This window comes from Oenanthe melanoleuca, chromosome 4A (assembly GCF_029582105.1).
Source record: "Oenanthe melanoleuca isolate GR-GAL-2019-014 chromosome 4A, OMel1.0, whole genome shotgun sequence".
Classification (NCBI taxonomy): domain Eukaryota; kingdom Metazoa; phylum Chordata; class Aves; order Passeriformes; family Muscicapidae; genus Oenanthe; species Oenanthe melanoleuca.
The window spans coordinates 1,010,029-1,030,437 of record NC_079338.1 but is presented as its reverse complement, the minus strand read 5'-3'; the positions used below and the strand labels follow the sequence as shown (position 1 = coordinate 1,030,437).

General features: G+C 57.6%; 2 protein-coding genes and 1 non-coding gene across 8 annotated transcripts; 2 read left to right on the top strand and 1 right to left on the bottom strand.

Annotated features, from left to right (window-relative positions):
* Positions 1–1,680: 1,680 nt before the first annotated feature.
* TRNAE-UUC (transfer RNA glutamic acid (anticodon UUC)) lies at positions 1,681–1,752 on the bottom strand. Its single transcript has one exon. It is a non-coding gene; the product is annotated as a tRNA-Glu (tRNA).
* Positions 1,753–2,094: 342 nt separating this feature from the next.
* On the top strand, positions 2,095–12,302 carry LOC130253039 (ras-related GTP-binding protein A). Its single transcript, XM_056491286.1, has 10 exons — positions 2,095–2,270; positions 2,687–2,720; positions 5,020–5,119; positions 6,065–6,131; positions 6,560–6,782; positions 7,160–7,255; positions 7,914–8,036; positions 9,680–9,771; positions 10,428–10,543; positions 11,884–12,302. Exons 2-10 carry the CDS (start codon positions 2,694–2,696, stop codon positions 11,979–11,981), a joined length of 942 nt encoding a protein of 313 aa, XP_056347261.1. The 5' UTR covers positions 2,095–2,270; positions 2,687–2,693; the 3' UTR covers positions 11,982–12,302.
* Positions 12,303–14,672: 2,370 nt separating this feature from the next.
* Positions 14,673–20,409, top strand: KLF8 (KLF transcription factor 8). 6 transcript variants are annotated; one of them, XM_056491279.1, is made up of 5 exons: positions 14,673–14,772; positions 17,991–18,537; positions 19,094–19,196; positions 19,293–19,426; positions 19,562–20,409. In XM_056491279.1, exons 1-5 carry the CDS (start codon positions 14,746–14,748, stop codon positions 19,741–19,743), a joined length of 993 nt encoding a protein of 330 aa, XP_056347254.1. In that variant the 5' UTR covers positions 14,673–14,745; the 3' UTR covers positions 19,744–20,409. The 6 variants fall into 6 exon arrangements, with proteins under 6 accessions (XP_056347254.1, XP_056347253.1, XP_056347256.1 ...); XM_056491278.1 differs by having other exon boundaries at positions 14,675–14,772; positions 19,070–19,196; positions 19,562–20,408; XM_056491281.1 differs by lacking the exon at positions 14,673–14,772 and adding an exon at positions 17,077–17,143.

Genomic DNA, 20,409 nt, shown 5'->3' with positions numbered 1-20,409 from the left:
AAAATTAAAATGCAAATCCAGAGCTCTAAAGGTGCCTCATTTCCCTTGGCATGGATGGTTGGCAGCACTGATAACCCTTAAACACCTTCCAGCTCATTTTGTGTCTCTGTTCCACAAAAGAGATGAAAACTTTGAGTGTGTGAGGAAAACCCTGCAGAGGAGGCAGGGAGAGCCTTGGAGTGAGGAATTTTGGCATTTCAGCAGCAAACCCCTGGCAGGTTTTTATACCCATTCCACACAAAATGTTTCTGGCAGCTCAGTTTGGGGTTTTTCTCCTTGGCAATAATTCTGTGGGGTCACTGAAGCCAATTAAACCTGGTGATGGAGCTATTTTTAATCTTAAAAAATCAGGATATTTTTGGGAGTGAGCACAACTTCCTGCTTGCTTTCCTGTGCTGGTGCTTTTATCTTTTTATCTCTGTGCAAACAGCCCCAAATCCCAAATTCTGTCGAGGAAGGAGTGGAGCTTCACCTCTTTCATCATAAAAACAGGAGTTGGAAGTGCTCAGTCTGGGATTGCAGTTGGCTCCTGGGTTACCTCTTCACTTTTTACAGTGAAAATTTGGCCAATAAAACTTCAAAAAATGAGCAGCTTGAGTGTAGAGGATGTGTGAGCAGGAGGCTGGTGCTGAACAAGGAGAGCTCAGAGCAGCTGCTGGCAGCAAGTGAATGTTGTCATTGTGCAGCTCAGAAACTCAGCTCCAAAACTGGAGACAAGTTGTTCCACAAGAGCACCAGGAAATTTGATTTTTATCAGAATGTTCTGACTTTGGACCATTTTCTTCAAAAATCTGCTTTAAAAATAGAGGAGAGGTCCAGAAGGAAGGGGGGTGGGAGAGAAAAAAAAATAAAATTATTCTCTTCTCTATTCACAGCTAATCAGATTAGGATTTTTTTTCTGTTTAATTGGGATATCTAAGAGTTCATCAAGAGGAACAAAGAGGTGAAATGGCTCCAAATTCTCGTGGACTTTGGCCCAGTTTTAGGGGACACAAAGTGGTTGTCACAGCTGCTGCTGGGATTTGTTTTGTGTGAATATAAAATAAACACACCCAGAGTCACAACTCTGCAATTTGGGGTTCAGGCTCTGACAAGGACGTTTAAAATGTAAACAGAAAATATTTATTAAATAACAAAAAGAAGGGAGGTGTGTGTTCCTCTGATATTTTTCCCAGTTTTTTAAAGGAGAAATCTAAACTCATTTTTATATCCTTGTTGGCTTTAAAAGTGAGAAAGGTGACAAGGCTCGAGGAGGGGGACACAAGGTGACAAAGCTTGGTGACAAGAGGTGATGGGGCTCTGAGAGGGGACACACAAATGTATAAATGTATATTTTATATATGGATTTCTGTATATGTATCTTCAGCAGAACCCTATTTGCCTTGAGCAAGTCAGGGCGGTTTAAAAAAGCCCTGGGGCACAGGCAGGAGTTTTCTTGCTTGCGTTAGAGAAGACAATTACCAGCATGTTAATTAGCTGCGGGCTCTGAGCTCCAATGCACTCGAAAATTAAACAGGTGGGAGGCTGCGGAGTGGCAAAGCGCTTCAGGAGGCTCCTGGCGCCGAGAAAATTCACTAGAGAGGTGCAAAAAATAAGGCCCGAAGGATTTTTGAGGGAGAACGTGCGGAAAAAAGGGAGAAGAATGCGCGGCTTTACATATCGGGAGGGAAAAGTTGAAACTTCCCATACCGGGAGTCGAACCCGGGCCGCCTGGGTGAAAACCAGGAATCCTAACCGCTAGACCATATGGGAGGCGCTGAATGCTTCCCTGCCCGCACGCCTCAAAGCGTTACTGCCCGCCCCGCTGATGGCCGGGGCGACTCCGCTGTTCTATGGGAGACACCGGGAAGCACCGGGTGAAACACGGGCGATACCGGGACTCACCGGGAGCCCCCAGTGAACGTCCCGGCCTTGCCAGGAAGGCGCTGCCCTCACCCAACATGGCGGCCGGAGCTTCAGCCGCCCCGCGCGCCCCCGCGCCCTTCCGGCGTCACGTGACACCGGCGGGAGGGGCGGGGCGCGCTCACGTGATCGGCGGCGGCCGCCGAGCGCTGGGTCCCGTGAGCGCGGGGGGCGGGACGGGGGCAGCGGGACAGGCCCGGGACAGACCCGGGACAGCCCGGCCTCACACCGGCACCGCCAGCCGGGCACCGCCACCGCCCCCCGCCCGCCCGGAGCCGCCCGGCCTCGCACCGGCAGCGCCCCTGAGGCACCGGCCTCACACCGGCAGCGCCCCCCGAGCCGCCCTGAGCCGCCCCGAGCCGCCGGAGGTAACGGGGCGTGGCACGGCCCGGGGGTGGGGGCGGCTCTGGGGGATCCCGGGGAAACAATCCTGGGGATGGGGCTGCGGGACATCCCGAGGGAGTGGAAGGAAATCCCGGGGGATGGGGCTGCGGGACATCCCGGGGGAATCCCGGGGATGGGGCTGCGGGATGTCCCGAGGGAATGGAAGGACATCCCGGGGGAATGGAGGAACATCCCGGGGAAGGGGCTGTAAAGGGACTCCCGGCCCGGCGGCAGCGGGAGTTCCCCATGGCCCGGAGCAGGGGAAGGGAGCTGGGGCTGTGTCAGCTCTTCCCCAGTACCGGGAATGGGATGGGATTGGGTTGGGTTTGGGCTGGGATTGGGCTGGGACCGGAGCCTGAGCATGTGGAAAGCAGCGATCCAAGGCGGCTTCTCTCGGCAGGTGTGTGATGCCAAGCACAGCCATGAAGAAGAAGGTAAGGACTGGGAGGAGGATCCTGTATATTTTCCTTCCCCATCCATTTTGTTTGTTGTATCCGTGCTCCCTGGGAAGCCTCGGGGGGTCAGCGCTGCATCTCTGCTGGAGGTGCCGGGTTTAAACCCGGGTTTAGTCCCGGCCTGGCTGTGGGCTGAGCCTTCCCTGGCAGCTGTTCCCCGGGTGCTGCTGGGGCTCTTGCAGAACCCTTCCTGCTGAGGGAGGAGGATCTGCCGGAGCCCTTCCCTGTCCCAGGAGCCCCCAGTGCCCTCAGGATGAAATTTAACGCGTGGGGAAGGAGCAGCAGCTCTGGGAAAGGCAGGGGTGGGTGTATCCCACATCAGAGCTCTTAAAGGAACCTCTGTCTGCTTTTCCATGCTGAGGTGGGATTGGGTTCCCTGCCTGACCCCTTTCCAAGGCCTCTGCAGCCCAAACTTTGGGAATTTGGGCTGGTTTGGGCCATGCCTCAGAGCAGCATCGAGTTTCTGCCTGGGATTTTGTGCTGGTGCTGTGAAATAAGAGCTTGGCTGTTCTCTGGGATCAGCTCAGGGGACAGGACAGGGCAGGGCAGCATCCTGGGATGGGCAGTTTCCCTCTGGCCAGGGTGCAGGAATGGCCTGAGCACACAGGACTGGGGAATTCTGCCTTGCTTTTATCCCAAGCTGTGGCAGCTCCTGCCCTGCTGTCCCTGGGCTGTTCTCCTGAAATCCCTCCTGGATGGGAGACTTGCAGGGCTGCTGCCAAAAGCTGGATTTGGCTTCAGAACTGGAACTTGTTGAACAGCTGGGTTTTGTGAGCAAGGCTGCCACTGATGGGTTTGTTTTGTTTAATTTTTATTTTTAGATCACAATGTAAAGCCTTGCCTGGTGTGACTGTCTCTGGTGTGACTGTCTCCCCTCATCCCCACCCCCTGCATTCCCTAATTTTGGCTGCCTCTCCTTTCCCCTGAGGTCTGCAGGGATGGGAGCTCTTGGAGCTGAGAGGCCATAAAGAGTCTCCCCTGCTCTGGGGATCCTGACCTGGGCTGTCTCATCTGCTTTTTCCTTTTGTTTTTTGTCATCTGGCACCTGAAACTGGGAATGTCCCTGATATCTGGGAAAAGAAAACCAGTCATTCTGTGGGAGGAGCAGTATTAGAAGATCTTTAAGGTCCTTCCCAAGCCTGTCTGGTTAGGACAGATTGTTTGGGGTGGAAAATGAGGGAGTGAGGGGTTGTTTCTGGTCTGGAGGAGCTGAGACAAAGCTGTTCCTCATCTCTGAAGTCCTTTGGTGCCACCAAAACCATCGGGTGGCAGAGGCTGGGAATCTCCTGAGTCCTTTCCGTGTTTTTTGAGAAAAGTGTTGGATCTGACCATGGCCCAGTGACCAAGGATGGATGAGCAGGGACAGCAGGGCTGGGATGTCCAGGGATAGCAGGGATGGGGTCACCAAGGACAGCAGGGATGGGATGAAAGGGACAGCAGGGATGGGATGAAAGGGACAGCAGGGATGGGATGGGCAGGGACAGCAGGGATGGGATGAACAGGGACAGCAGGGATGGGATGTCCAGGGACAGCAGGGCTGGGATGAACAGGGACAGCAGGGATGGGATGAACAGGGACAGCAGGGATGGGATGGGCAGGGACAGCAGGGATGGGATGAACAGGGACAGCAGGGATGGGATGAACAGGGACAGCAGGGATGGGATGAACAGGGACAGCAGGGATGGGATGAACAGGGACAGCAGGGATGGGATGGGCAGGGACAGCAGGGATGGGGTCACCAAGGACAGCAGGGATGGGATGAACAGGGACAGCAGGGATGGGATGAACAGGGACAGCAGGGATGGGATGAACAGGGACAGCAGGGATGGGATGAACAGGGACAGCAGGGATGGGATGAACAGGGACAGCAGGGATGGGATGAACAGGGACAGCAGGGATGGGATGAACAGGGACAGCAGGGATGGGATGAACAGGGACAGCAGGGATGGGATGGGCAGGGACAGCAGGGATGGGATGGGCAGGGACAGCAGGGATGGGATGGGCAGGGACAGCAGGGATGGGGTCACCAAGGACAGCAGGGATGGGATGAACAGGGACAGCAGGGATGGGATGTCCCAGGACAGCAGGACTGGGATGAACAGGGACAGCAGGACTGGGGTGTCTGTCCTGCTCCTCTCTGCCCCTCTCCTGCTGCACTCCCAGCTGCCATGTGCCCCTCCTGTGTTCAGTGGCTTTGGCACAAGGTGTCACCTCCAGGGAGCTGGCAAGGGCTCAGTGCTCTGTGGGAACTCATTTTTGCTGCTCTCCCTCTCTGCAGGTGCTGCTGATGGGTAAAAGTGGCTCTGGGAAGACCAGCATGAGATCCATTATCTTTGCCAACTACATCGCCCGGGACACGCGGCGCCTGGGGGCCACCAGTAAGGAATTCCCGGCCCCATTCCCAGATCCCACCCCCTCATTAGCCCTGCCCTGCAGCCATCCCGGCTGGGGTGGGTCCTGCAGGGCTCCAGCTGCCACACCCTGCTGGGATCAGCTGGGGACAGGCAGGAAGGGGAGGGAAAGGCAGCTGGGATTGGCTTTGCTGCTTTATTGTTCAACTTTCATCCTCACCTCCCTTTTTATTGTGATCAGGACGCAGCCATGGCTGCTTTATTATTCACCTTTTATCCTGAAATCCCTTCTTTTGGGATCATGAAGCAGCTTTGGTGCAGCTACACCTGTCAGAGCCTCCTCTGTGTTGGTGGCACATTCCTGCTGTATCCAGGGATCCTGCAGTGGTTTCCTTTTTCCTTTTTCCTTTTCCAAAACCTTTGTTGGGAAAGGGCAAGAAGTTGGGATCTGGTGCTTCCCACTGGGAGGATTTAATGTCAGGGATTGGTGTAATTTTCCTCTTTGCCATAAATCCTGAAGTTTACATTCCCTGTGTTCCTGGTTTGTTTATAAGGATGGCTTCAAGCCCTGCAGAGTCATTCCTACAATATCCCAGGGATCAGGAATGTGTGACTGAAGGGGAACACTTGCTGCACTGCTCAGGAGAGGCCTGAATTCCTCTGGGGAATGGTTTTGGTGGGATTTTACAAACTGGGGCTGCTTTGTGAGGAATGCCCATCCCTGGGAGTGCCCAAGGCCAGGCTGGGGGAGGCTTGGAGCAACCTGGGATAGTGGAAGGTGGCAGGGGCTGGAATGAGGGCTTTAATCCCTTCCAGCCCAAACCATTCCATGATTTTGTGCTGTTTTCCATGGTTTTGTGCTGATTTCCATGATTTTTGTGCTGATTTCCATGGTTTTCTGCTGATTTCCATGGTTTTTGGCTCTGCCTGGCTGTGTGGTGCAGGCAGTGAACTCCTGCTGTCTCTTTGCAGTTGATGTGGAGCATTCCCATGTTAGATTCCTGGGAAACCTGGTGCTGAACCTGTGGGACTGTGGAGGGTAGGTACTGCTTATTTATTCCTGGCCTTTCCCAGCTTCTGGGGGAGGCTGTGAGGAATCAGGGATGGGGCAGAGTGGGTTCTCCTCCCCGTGGGATGAGCTGGTCCTGAGCTGCTGGAATTGCTCATCTCCACTCAGTCCAGGTGGGATTTGTGCTGGAGGCTGATGCTGTGGCTCCTGAAGCAGTTTTCTCAAGGAATGCTCTCAGCTCCATCATGTCAGAGTTAAGCAGATGTACATCCTGGGATTTAAGGCTGAGCTGGTGCTTTGGGTCGTGTTGCTGCTGCTGTGGGGTTTCAGGAGCAGCAGGACACGAGGGAAGCTGCAGCTTCCCTGAAGCTCAGGGCATGCAGCCATTCCAAATCTCAGCCTGGCAGGGCAAGGAGTTTCCCACAAGCTCCTGAAGGAATCTCTGCTCTGCTGCTCAGCCAGGACACCTTCATGGAGAACTACTTCACCAGCCAGAGGGACAACATCTTCCGGAACGTGGAGGTGCTGATCTACGTGTTCGATGTGGAGAGCAGGGAGCTGGAGAAGGACATGCACTACTACCAGTCCTGCCTGGAGGCCATCCTGCAGAACTCCCCCGATGCCAAAATCTTCTGCCTGGTGCACAAGATGGATTTGGTGCAGGAGGACCAGCGGGATCTGGTGAGGGGTTGGTGTTTTGCCATGAAATGCATCCCTGGTGCCACGTGGGTCACGCCTCAAAGGCTCTTCCTCGAAGGTTTTCTCTTTTTTCTTCCTGTCTTTTTTAAAAAGTGTGTCATCCTAGAATCCAGTGGTGATTTTTAGGGACAAAAAAAAAAAAAAAATAAAGCTTTTCCTGCCAGAGCTGCCAGCACACCTCAGCTCCTTCCAACCCAAACCATGCTGGGATTCTGCAGCAAGACATCCCTGGCCCTGCTGCTCCCTGGGAGGGCTCCTGGCCAGTCCCCTGAGATCCATGTGAAAGCCATCCCAGAAATCCATTCAGCAGCCCCAGCAGGAACATTTCCATCAATCCCTGCACTCTCTTTGTTCCCCAGATTTTCAAGGAGCGTGAGGAGGACCTGAAGCGCCTTTCCAGGCCCCTGGAGTGTGTTTGTTTTAGAACTTCCATCTGGGATGAGACACTGTACAAGGTTGGTGCAGCTTCCTCTCCACTGCCTTCCCACTTGGAGCAAGAGCAGGAGGAGGATCCCTGCAGCTGCTGCTTCTGCAGGGTGTCAGTTAAACCCAAATGAATCCTGGGTTTAGTTCATTAATTGTAAAAAGTGTGGTAAATATCAGGAATTTGGCAGACAGGCATCCCAAATATCCCCTGGCTCTCAGGAGGGGTGAGGTTGGGCACTGCCCCACACCTGGTCACAGCTGGGCAGGGAGGGGAGGCTGAGCTTGGGAAATCCAAGGGTGGATGAGCACAGATGTTGATCCCAGCACCCCCAGCCCCTCCTGGGCTTGTTCCTGACCCTTTGGGATAAGGGATGAGCTGCCAAGTGTCCATCTGCATGCTGGCCTTGCTCAGGATTAAAAATCTCTGGAAACTCGAGTGGGAGAAGGAACAGAAGCATTCCCAAGTTAAACCAGGGATGATTGAAGTCTGTTCAGCAGCTCTGTAGTTTCTCTGCCTGCTGGAGAAGAGCTGGAGCCAGGGAAGGATCTCCTCAGGTCTGGGCTCCCTCTGGGAGCTGGGCAGGAAGGGGGAGAAGCTTCAGAAGTGCCCAGAATCCCTCTGGGAGCAGATTTCTCACAGAGGTGAGGAGGGGAGGAGCTGATGGGATTTCTGTGTCCCCAATGCAGGCCTGGTCCAGCATTGTCTATCAGCTGATCCCCAACGTGCAGCAGCTGGAGATGAACCTGAGGAACTTTGCTCAGATCATCGAGGCAGATGAGGTGCTGCTGTTTGAGAGAGCCACGTTCCTGGTGAGTTCCTGGCATGGATTCCCTGCATGGAGCCCCCCTTTGCCTCCCCCCTGCTCTGGGAGGGCTGGGGGTGCTCAGCTGGGGAGGAGAGGGATCCAGCAGGGCTCAGGGTCTGAAGGGGCTGCAGGAGAGACAAGGGATGGAGGGACAGGACACAGGGAATGGCTCCCATTCACAGGGATGGATTTTGGGCAGGAATTGTTCCCTGTGAAGGTGGGGATGGAATTCTCAGTGCCCAAGGCCAGGCTGGAGCAGCCTGGGGCAGTGGAAGGTTCAGGTTGGAACTGGATGAGCTTTGAGGTCCTTCCAAGCCATTGTGGGATCCTGTGGAAGTGGGAGGTGCAGAATGGCCTGATCCAGGTTTTAGGCCCCTGTGGCCCACAGGACCATCCCAGAATTCCCCCCTGCAGCAGCTGAGCTGGGGTTTGGTTGGAGTTTCCTCTTGCAGCTCTGGGAGTGTTTCATGTCCCCATTGTGGTGGGGCTGAGGATCCCTCTGTGCTCAGGGCAGGACCTTTTGTAGCTGCAGAACCAAAGCTTTTCACTTCCTCCTGCTGGCACATGGGAGCTGGAGCTGCTTCTGTGGAGTTTTGGTGTCCTGCATGTTCTGGTGGAGGATCAGCCATGGCACTGGGATGCTTTTCCACTCCCTGTGCTGGATAAAACCACACTTGCTGCTTGTCCATATTCCTGATTCCTGGGCTGGGCTCCTCACACTTTGCACCAAACTCTTGCTGAGCTGAAGGAAATATTTGAATTTTTTTGGAGTGTTTTCCTTGCTGGTGATTTGGAAAGGATGGAGGGAATTTGGGAAAGGAGCCATGACTTTTCTTCCTCCTTAAACTATCAGAAACAAACACTCACCATGCCTGGCAAGTTCTGCTTTTTGACCTTTTGGAGATAATAAATAGTTCCACCTTGGGGTGTGTGACAGTGTGATTGTTACAGGGACATTTTTAACTGAAAGGAATTATCTTTGCTGCAGAAGTTCTGTGCTTAATTTGAGTACAATGGTTAAAATGGTTAAAAAAACCCTCCCTTTTTTTAAATATATTTAAACATTCTCATGATTCTCTTCTCTTGAAGGAAAATCTTCCTCTGAAAATCTCTTTGGGAAATCTTCCTCTGAAAACTTTATTCTGAAACTGTGTTTAAATTGTAGTGAAAAAACCTTATCTGGGAAGTTTAGGAAGAAAATTGTACACTGTACAAGTCTTGAATGTGGCTAAAGCTGTGCTTGTGGGAATAATTGGGCAAGTTTAAAAAGTGATGGTTAAGGGAAAAAAAACCTAAAAAACCTGTTAAATGGAGGGAAAATCTGTCACAGCACTCAGCCCATTCCTGAGGTGATGGACACATTCTTTTCCTCTGTTTCCACCTATTTTTGGAGAGATTTTTTCCCCTCTGTTTCCACCTATTTTTGGATCAGGATAGACACTTTTTTTTTTTTCTGTTTCCACCTATTTTTGGATCAAGGTTTAAATTGCTGCTGAGGTGAAGCCCTCAGGGACAGTGGGGGGACCTGGCAGATCCTTTGTGTGCTGATCCTGTCACAAGAATTGCTGTGAGATCCACTCAGGCAGAGGGAATCCTTTCCCAGGATTGCTGGGCTGGAATCCCTGACTGGCTGTGCCCCTTCTGCAGGTGATTTCCCACTATCAGTGCAAGGAGCAGAGGGATGTGCACAGGTTTGAGAAGATCAGCAACATCATCAAACAGTTCAAGCTGAGCTGCAGGTGAGCTGCTCCCATCAGGGAGTTTCCAGAAAATCCCAGTTTGGCTCCTCAGCAGCTGGAATGTTGCTGGAACACACATCATTAAATGTTCATTTTAATTTAGGTTTGCTGCTGTTTTATTGCAGCATCTTCTCCTGGATTGAGGCAGAGGAATTTTAGGGCTGAACTGATGAAAAAGTGGTTTTGTTGCAAAGTGGGAATGGCAGCTGGGGAGGACAGGCCTTGCAGGCTCTGTTTATCCCTATTTTCAGTGGAAAATGGGAAGTTGGCTTTGCACAGCCCCCAGGCTGGATGGAGAAGTTTCTGGGGGGGTTACAGATGTTCTCCAGCTGTTCCCATTTTATGCTCATTCCTGAGTGTCCAGGTGGGAATGGCTGAGCTGGGATCCACGGGGAGCAGGCCTGCTCAGGGGGCTGTGTCTGGAATTTCCTTCATTCACTGCACAATCAGCTGATATTGTTCTCATTTGGCCCAAAACTAAGGAATTTTGCCATTAAAACCAAGGCCAGCCACACCTTGCCAAGTGGGAATTCCAGCTCCTTCCCAACAGCTCAGATCAGGATTTTGGCCATGTGGGCACAAAACCTCTACACTCACTCTTTTTTTTTTTTTTTTTATTTTTTATTTTTTTTCTTCTTTATTCTCTTGTTTTTCAGTAAGCTGGCAGCTTCTTTCCAGAGCATGGAGGTCAGGAACTCCAACTTTGCTGCTTTCATTGACATCTTCACATCCAACACCTACGTGATGGTTGTCATGTCAGACCCCTCCATACGTAAGTCAGAGCCAAGAGAAACCAAAAAAAAAACTCAGAAAAAGTGAAATCATCCAGTTTAAACCCTGTTTGTCTTGGAAAAAAAGAGTTTTTAATGGCAGAAGTGCTGAAGAGAGAGGGATTGAGGGTGAGCAGGACCCTGCAGACCACAGCAGAGCTGGCTGAGCAGGTCATGCCCAAAAAGCTATTTTGGGCAGCAGGGAGCTGGCAGCCCTGGTGATTTTTGGGGAGGAAGCAGAGCTGGCTCATGTTTGGGTGTTGCTCTGGCTGTCTGGGGTGGACAGGCTCTAATTTTAGCAGCCTCTATTTATCCCAAGGAGGAGCTGCAGCAGAGCCAGCCCACAGCCCCTGGGATCAGGACAGATCCCTGTTTACACAGCTCTTGGAATTGCTGCTGGGAGCTCAGGGGCTCCAGGACACTGCTGGTCTGGGACAGCAACAGCCCTGGCCATCCATGTTAAATTCTGCTCAGACCATCCCACATTAAATTTACCTAGACCATCCCACATTAAATTTACCCAGACCATCCCACCCTAAATTTTACTCAGACCATTCCATGCTGAATTTTGCCCAAACCTTCCCATGCTTCATTTTTACCCATCCCACATTCAATTTTGTCCAGACATTCCCACATTAAATTTGGCCCAGATCAAATTTTGCCCTGACTATCCCACACTGAATTTTACCCAGGTCATCCCATATTAAATTTTACCTAGACCATCCCATATTAAATTTTACCTAGACCATCCCCCATTAAATTTTACCTAGACCATCTCACATTAAATTTTACCTAGACCATCCCCTGTTAAATTTTGCCCAGCCCATCTCCCCTTTTAAATTTGTTTCTCTTTCCCCTGTCCCTTTTCCGTGGTGATTCTCACCTTTTAAAATTTGTTTCTATCTCCCTTGTCCCTTTTCCGTGGTGATTCTCACCCTTTTAAATTTGTTTCTCTTTCCCTTGTCCCTTTTCAGTGATGATTCTCACCCTTTTAAATTTGTTTCTCTTTCCTCTGTCCCTTTTCAGTGGTGATTTTCACCCTTTTAAATTTGTTTCTATCTCCCTTGTCCCTTTCAGAGGTGATTCTCACCCTTTTAAATTTGTTTCTATCTCCCCTGTCCCTTTTCAGTGGTGATTCTCACCCTTTTAAATTTGTTTCTATCTCCCTTGTCCCTTTTCAGTGATGATTCTCACCCTTTTAAATTTGTTTCTCTTTCCTCTGTCCCTTTTCAGTGGTGATTTTCACCCTTTTAAATTTGTTTCTATCTCCCCTGTCCCTTTCAGAGGTGATTCTCACCCTTTTAAATTTGTTTTTATCTCCCCCGTCCCTTTTCCGTCGCAGCTTCCGCGGCCACGCTGATCAACATCCGGAACGCCAGGAAACACTTTGAGAAGCTGGAGAGGGTGGATGGACCCAAGCACAGCCTGCTCATGCGCTGATCCCAGCCCTGGGCCTTTGGGGGGAGAAAAAACACATCAGGACTGCTTCTTTTCAGGAGAATCTAACACTGTCCATGTCTCTGTTGGGCTTTGAAATGAGTGTGCTGCTTGTTTTTTTCTCCTTGTCACGTTGGACACTAGAGCTGGAGGTTGTGTTGAGGACTTTGCTGGGAATCCACAGGTGATGTGCCTCAGGGGTGTGGCAGAGCCCTGTGGCTGCCAGGTGATGGGATATTTACAGTTTCTTTGGATGGTTGCTAGAATAAGTTTATACATTTCTCCTCGTCTTCGGTCATGGAAATAAATTTTTGCTACCAGGGATTTCAGATCTGAGAGCTTTTCTCCCAAATCCCGAGGCAGCTTTGGGAAGCAGAGCTGGAGCAGCTGCCTGGCTCCCTTCGTGGTTTTGGGGGGATTTGGCTGAAAGCCATTCCAGATTTTCACTGGGAATGGCTTGGCAGCATCTCCCTCCCTTTTTTCTCTCTCGCTGTGTAAAAGAGGGCGCGGTGCCTCCGTGGCTGGCCCTGCCCTGTGTCCCCACCCACACGCCCGCTGGGAGGGGAGAAATCCACCGGGGCGAGTTTAGGGGTGGGAACCGGGAGCTGAACGGGCTGGAGCTCCCAGCCCCGACCCATCCTCCTGGAATCCACACCCGCGTCTCGCACCGCCCACCCCGCAGCTGCCGGGGGAATTCCCGTGGGAATCATCCCCTGGGACAGCTGGGAACGGGCCGGGCTGTGTTTGTTTGCTGGGATGCAGGTGTGGGATACCTGGAGTGGGAAACACAGATCCTCCATGGTTGGGATCAGATCCTGCTGGGAATGTCGCGGCTTCCCACATCCCAGCCCTGCCCCGGGAGCAGTGAGATGGGTGTGGAATCCTCTGGGATATCCCATCCCACTGGGAAGGGCTTCAGGAGGTTCAGAGCAGGAGGGAAGTGCTGCCTCATCGCCATGGTGACAGCTGGGTTTCCTCAGGGATTTCCACATGGAGCTGGGCTGATGGCAAAGGGGTGACAAAGGGCTGGGAGGGACAAGGAGCCAAATCCCGGCCGGGCTGGAGCCTCCAGTGGGGGCTGGGGGAAAGTTCTGCTTCAAATCCCTTCTCCTGATGGGATTTTTCCCATGGATTTGTTCCTTTTGCTGTGGCCCAGGTGCCACTGCCCTCGTTGAGTGACAGCCTGTGACAAACACGGGTGGCTGTGTCAGATCAGAGCTGTCCCCTGTCCCCTCCAAAGCAGATCCCAGCCCTTTTTTGGGATTCTGGGGTTGGGGGCTGCTCTGGCTCCTTCCATTCCAAGCAGGGAGGTTTTTGGGAAATCAGGCTCAGCACTCTGATCCCACCTTCTGGAAAACTCTTCCTGCTTTTTCTTTCCCTCAGAGAAAAAAAAAAAAAAAAATGATGCCTGCTCCAGATGTTTCTCACCCAAACATCATCCCAAACCTGGATGAGGTGGCCATGATCCAGCTTTTTCCTTCAGCACTTGACCTTGGAATGAGGAGAAACCTGATGCCATGTGTCACAGATCCTGAATAAATCCCCCTTGGCCCAGCTCCTTTCCCCTTGGAGCAGCTGTGGGTCCCTTGGAGCTACTTCCAGGTTTTTTGACCATTTCTTTCTTGCCTTTGCAAAGGATTTGCAGGCACCTGGTGAGGAGCATCTGCACCATTCCCTGCCCAAATCCATCCTCAGCTGCCAGGGAGAGCAGGAGAGGAGACCCTGCCCTGCTCCCCCTTTTTCTGGTTTTTGGGAGGTCACCTGTGCCTGCTGTTGGTCCTTCAGCTGGGTGACACTGGGATGGGGATTCCTTTGGGTGCTCATCCCCCAAAAGCTTTTCTGGTCCTCTGAGCCTGTCCTGGTGTTTTCTGAGGAGTGGAAATGATTTTTTTTTTTTGCCAAAACCAGGTCAGTTTGGTCCTTGGTGGCCGTGACCTGCTCTGGAGTCACCCCTGGCAGGGACACTGTGAGCAGCTGAGTCCCCACACCCAGGATTTCCCATCCCTGGGGCTGAGCTGGGTCAGGGCTGGGTGGGGGGTCCTGCATTTGGGGGGTCATGGGGTGATTAAACCCCAGCAAACTCAGCCCGGGGCTGGGGACACACAGCCAGGTCCCCTTGGGACAAGAGGCTGGAAAACCAGCGGGGTCCAGGGAGTGGGGGGCAGCTCCAGCCCAGCCCAGGGGCTCCCCAAGACCCTCAGACCCCCAAGAAAGGGACCCCCAGAGCCCCACCCTCCCCAGAATTGGGAGAGGCTCCCCTAATTCTAACCCCACTTATTTGGGGGGCTTACCTGTGTGGTGAGGCAGAGATTGGGGGTGCAGGCAGTGCCCCCCTCAGGGTGCTCGGAGCCCCTGTGGTTTGGGGTGCAGGGGAACCACAGGACCCCAAATGTGTGTGTGTGGGGGGTCTCTGCTCCCCCCATCGCTGCCACAAGCAGCGCCCCCACCCCGATTTTGGGGTACCCTCCGTGTGGGGGGGGGGTGGGAGCAAGTTGGGGTCCACCCCCCCTCCCCCAAATCCTGCGCGTTCCCATGGCAACGCCGGATGCGAGGGGAGCCGCCCATTGGCTGCCGATGATGTCACCTCAAGGGCGGGGCAGCACCCCCCACCCCCCAAAAAAAAAAAGGGAAAAAAAAAAAAAAAAAAAAAAAAAAGGAGGGTGGGGGAGGGGGAGCTCCGCCCTACGCGGCCCCTCCCCGCCCGTGGGGGCCCCACCCCGCCCCACCCGGCACCGCCCCGGGGGCAGCGCGGCGGCGGCGGCCGGGGATGCGCTCGGAGGAGGCGCGGGGGACGGTGCGTGGGGTTTGGGGGGCGCGGGGGGGATCCTGAGGGCGGCGGGGGGAGCGCGGGGGGAGAGGGGAGAAGGGAGAGAGGGAGGGATGGATGGAGGGAGGGATGAGGGATGGAGAGGGAGCGTCCGCGGCCCCTCAGGCCTCCCCTCCCCCCTCGCCCCTCACGCGGGGGTCGCGCGTGGGGTGTCCCCCCCCCCCTCCTCTCTCCCCTCACGCGCCGCGCGCTTCCGGGGAGGGCGCCCCCCCGCGGCCGGGAGGTCACACCGGGCGGCGGCCCCGCCCTTCCCTCCCCCCTCCCACGCCCTTTGCTCTTAAAGGGACAGGCCCCCTTTACCCTCCAGCCCCCCCTTTTCCCCGGGGATCCCCCCCACTCCGGATCCCCTCCGTGTGTCCCCTCCCCACCCCCCCCACGCCGTGTCCCCAGCGGCCGCTGGCGGAGGGTGGAGCGCGGAGGAAATTCCACGGGGGGGTGTGGCGGCGGCGGCGGGGTGTGACCCCCCCACGCCCACGGGTGGGGGACACGCGGGGGGGGGAGGGGGTGGGGACACGCAGGGGACAAAGCGGGGGGATGGGGGTGGGGGGGCTGTGAAAGGCGTTTTCCCACGCTCCCCCCCACCCCCCAAAATCAAGGTCACCCGAAATCCCTCCTTAAGCTCTTTAGGGTCACTAATTCTTCCCGGGGTGTTGGGGACATTTGAGGGGGGGACACACACCTGGCTGGGTTTTGGGGTGCAGCAGGCTGAGGATGGAGGAATTCAGTTCACCCCTAAAACGGGGGGGGATCAGCGATGGTGGAATTTGGGGGGCAACGAGTCTCCCCCGCACTCCCTACCCCCACGGGGATTTGGGTTGCAAGGTACCCCCAGATTTGGGTAGGGGAGGGTCCCTTTGTCCCGTGAGTCTGTTTTTGGGGACTCCCCCCCGGGTTTGAGGCGGGGTCTGGGGGGGACATTGTGCGGGGTGTCTGTCTGGGGGTGTCCCCAGTGTGTTTTTGGGGGGTCTGGCTGGACGGGGTGCTTTGAGGACCTGGGGGTGTGTTTGGGGGTCCCTCACTGAGAGTGGGGTGTCTCCTAATGTTTTGGTATCCCTGGATTTTTTTTGGGGGGTCCCTACCTGACAGTGAAGGGGTTTTGGGGGTGCTGGTAGTTTTTGAGGGGATTTTTTTGGGGTGGGGGTCCCTGCCTGAGTGTGTGTTTTTAGGGGGGTCCCCCAATATGTGGGTGCTGGGTCTCTTTGTTTGAGGGTGTGTTTGGGGGGTCCCCAGGTGAGTTCTGGGGAGGGCGGGATGTCTCTGGCTCTTTTTGGGGTGTGTTTTTTGGGGGTCCCCGGCTGGATCTGGGGTTCAGCCCGTGGTGATCCATGGGGGGCTGTGTTTGGGGGGGTCCTGTTTTATGGGGACGGTGAATTCGGGGCTCCGTGTGTGAGCGGGAGGTTCGGTGCCGGTACCGGGGGTTTCGGTGCCGCTGCTTTGAGCTCGGTGCCGGTACCGGGAGGTTTTGGTGTCGGTGCCCCGGGCTCGGTCCCGGTACCGGGGAGCCTCGATGCCAATGCCGGGGGCTCTGTGCCGGTATCGGGAGAATTCGGTGCCGCTGCCCGGGGCTCAGTGCCGGTACCCCGGGCTCGGTACCCGTACCGGGAGGGTTCGGTGCGGATTTCCCGGGCTCGGTGCTGGTGCTTTGGGCTCAGCCCCGGTACCGGGGGTTTTGGTGCCGCTGCCCCGGGCTCGGTACCGGTGGGGTTCGGTGCCAGCGCTCTGAGCTCGGTGCCGGTACCGGGGCGGTTCGGTGCAGGTTTTGCGGGATCGGTGCTGGTGATTTGGGCTCAGCCCCGGTACCGGGGCGGTTCGGTGCCGCTGCCCCGGGCTCGGTGCCGGTACCGGGGCGGTTCGGTGCCGGCGCTCTGGGCTCGGTGCCGGTACCGGGGCGGCTCGGTGCCGGTGCCCCGGGCTCGGTGCCGGTACCGGGGCGGTTCGGTGCCGGCGCTCTGGGCTCGGTGCCGGTACCGGGGCGGTTCGGTGCCGCTGCCCAAGGCTCGGTACCGGGTGCGTTCGGTGCCGGCGCTCTGGGCTCGGTGCCGGTACCGGGGCGGTTCGGTGCCGGTGCCCCGGGCTCGGTGCCGGTACCGGGGCGGCTCGGTGCCGGTGCCCCGGGCTCGGTGCCGGTACCGGGGCGGTTCGGTGCCGGCGCTCTGGGCTCGGTGCCGGTACCGGGGCGGCTCGGTGCCGGTGCCGGTGCCGCGCTGTAGCCGCCGCCCCTCCCGGGCGGGGCCGGGCCGTGTGCGCGGGGCGCGGCGCTGGGTGTGGCGGGGCGGGGCGGCCGCGCGAGGCCGGTGCGTGGGGGCTCCGCGGGCGGGGACGGTCCCTGCGTGGGCAGGTACGTGCGGGGGGCCCGGGGCCGGCGCCGGGGGGTCCCGGGGCAGCGCGGGGGGCGACCGGCGGCTCCTTCGGGCGGGGGTCCCCCCGTGCCGGTGCCCCCACGCGTGCCCCGGGGGTGCGGTGGGTTGGGGGGTCCCGCTCGTCCCTCGGTTGTGCCGCGGTCCCGCGGGGGCGCAGCGGCGGCCGCGCCGCGGGTGGGGCCGTGCCCGGTGCCTCCCGCGGGGGCCGGGCCGGGCCCTTTAAGAAGCTCCACCCGCGGCCGAGCCCAGGTGGAGCCGCGGGGCCGTTCGCACCTCGGGCCGGGGATGGTACCGCGGGCGGCGCGGGGGGAGCCGCGGGCGCGGCGGACACGCGTGGCCGCCCCGCGGGTCAGTGCGTGAGTGACCCCGCACGGGGGGGGGGGGGGGGTGAGGGGGGTGCGGGCCGGGTGGTGAAAATGGGCGCGGCCCCTTTAAGGAGCGGGGCGGGGCCGCCACCGCCCCGCGCGCGGGACACGCCCCCGCCACGCCCCTCCCGCGCGGGGGGGGCGGGGCCGGGCCGGCACAAAGGCGCGGGCGGGGGAGGGGGCGGGGCCGGCGGTTCCCGCCCTCGGCGCGCGCCGGGAGGGGCCGGGCGGGTCCGTGAGGGACGGGCGGGCCCGGCCCCGCCTCACGGCTCCGGGCGGGCCCCGCCATGCCCGGCCCGGCCGCCCCCGGCCGGCCCCACGCCCCGCAGGAGCCGCCCCGAGGCGCCGCCGCCCCGGTCGGTTGGTTGGCGAGGAGCCCGTTAAAAAAAACCCCTTTGCGCCCCCGCCCCCCCGTGCCTCAGTTTCCCTGCGTCCCTCACGGACTGCGGGTCTCTTGCAGGGCCAGGGGAAGGCGACGCCCGCCATGAGCTCGTCGGCGCTGTTGGCCGAGGGCCCCCTCGACCCTCCGGTGCTGCTGGCCGACATCAAGACGGAGCCCCCCGAGGAGCTGCTGGCCAGCGACTGCAGCCAGCCCCAGGCCGAGCCCGTCGATCTCTCCCTCAATAAATCCAAGGCGGCTCCGGCCTCGGCCCCGCCGCCAGCGCCCCCCACCTCGGTGCAGTCGTCCCCCATGCTGGTGGCTCCCCCGCTCCCCGCTCCCAGCACCGTCTCCATCCCGCCCTCCGGCCTCAGCTCCACCTCGGCCATCCCGGCTGTGCTCTCACCCGGCTCCATCCTGGCCTCCACGCAGGGCAGCGGCGGGCAGCAGATCCTCCACGTCATCCACACCATCCCCTCCGTCAACCTGCCCAGCAAGATGGGCAACCTGCAGACCATCCCCGTGGTGGTGCAGTCCCTCCCCGTCGTCTACACCACGGTGCCCACGGACGGCGTCACCGCCATTACCGTGCCCCTCATCGGGGGGGACGGCAAGAACGCTGGCTCTGGTAAGGCCACATGGGGGGGGGACACTGAAATCTGGGGGTGGGGGGTGTCTGTCCTGCCTCGTGGAGGGGCAGCCTTGAAGGGGGTCTCGTTTTTCACCGCCATGTGCCGCTTTTGTACGGAGCCCCCCAGCCTGTTCCCCCCAGGGGACGTGGGGCGGGCAGGGACACACAGGGCATGGCACTGCCTGTCCTCCACCCATCCTGCTGCTGGCAGCCTGCCCTGCCCTTCCCGCTGGCTGCCTGCTGCCAGCAGCTCTGGTTTCAGCTCAGCTGCTCCCTGTGCCCCCCACAATCCCCTTTCCCAGGACATTCCCAACTTCCCACCTTTTCCGGGGTGGGGTGCCTGGATCAGGCCTGCTCTGGGCAGCAGCAGGCAGCCAGAAGTGGGTTTAACCCCCAGCTGGATTTGGTTCTCTGGAGGGCTTGGAGCACTGCAGGAACAGGGGAAAAGCTGATCCCCTGATCTGGGCTGGGCGTTTTGGGGGGATCTCTCTGTCCTGTGCTCACCCCTTGCCTCTTTGTGGCCCTAAAGCTTTCCTTTCCCGGACCCCCCCAGTGAAAATGGACCCTGGCTCCGTGTACCCCATGGACATGAACAGCGACAGCGAGGACAGCGCTTCCGAGAGCGGCCCGGCGCCCTTCCAGGACCTGCAGAGAGAGTGAGTGTCCTCCTGCCTGTGCCTCCCCACCCTTTATCACCTCGTTATCCCCCTGAGCCCCCGGGGCAGTGGCTGCAGCTCTCCCTCCCCACTCAGGCCGGCGCCTCGGGGCCCCAGAGCCGATTCCCCGGACCTGAAGAAGCGGCGCATCCACCAGTGCGACTTCGAGGGCTGCAATAAGGTCTACACCAAAAGCTCCCACCTCAAAGCCCACCGGAGGATACACACAGGTATTTGTGGCCCTGGATTGCCCTGCGGGCTGGGGGTGGGGTGGTGCTGGATCCCTGAATTCCAGCTGGGATTTCTCGGAGGGGTTCGCGGGCTCCCCGTGGCAGCGCTGACCCCTCGCCGCTCCCCTGGTACAGGTGAGAAGCCCTACAAGTGCACGTGGGAAGGCTGCACCTGGAAATTCGCCCGCTCGGACGAGCTCACCCGGCACTTCCGCAAGCACACGGGCATCAAACCCTTCCGCTGCTCGGACTGCGACCGCAGCTTCTCCCGCTCCGACCACCTGGCCCTGCACCGCCGGCGGCACGTCATGATGTGAGCGCTGGGAGGCGGCCGCTCCTCCCTCCGTCCCTCCGCCCATCCGAGCCCCTCGGGCGGGGCGGGGACTGAGCTGCAGGAGCCCCGCCGGCGCGGCATGGGACAGCAAACAATGGATTCTGGACTGCTGCCCCTTCCCTCTTGTCCCCGGCTGTTTTTATTCCTGGGTTTGTCCTCGCCTGGAGGCTCCTTGGCTCCTCACCTGGAATTCATCCAGCAGCTGTGCAGCCTCCTGCCCCTTGCTGTCCCTCCCAGTGCCCGGGGCCAAAATCTGGGAGCCGTGGCAAGGATGGGGGCAGGGGGTGATGGGCACCCCCATCTCCATCTCCAGACTGTCCCAGCAGGAGAAGGGACATCGGCTCTCTGTGTGACCCTCAGCACGTGCTGGGGCCACGGGGAGCCAGCAGGAAAAGAGGAATCAAGGAAGGGGCAAACACAACCTGACAGTGACCCACAAACCAGACCATCGGCACCACAAAAAGGGAAACTTTGTGGAACGTGGAACTTCGATTTTATGGAATTTACAAGGGGGTGGGACAGGGTGGGGGGAGGGACGAGGGCCAGCAGCTCTCGGGTTTTTTTGGAAGACTCTGGGCCACTTGAAGTGTTTCTAAGTTAAACCAGCAGCTGTGGTCACACGCTTTGCTTTTTAATAATGCTTTTTAAA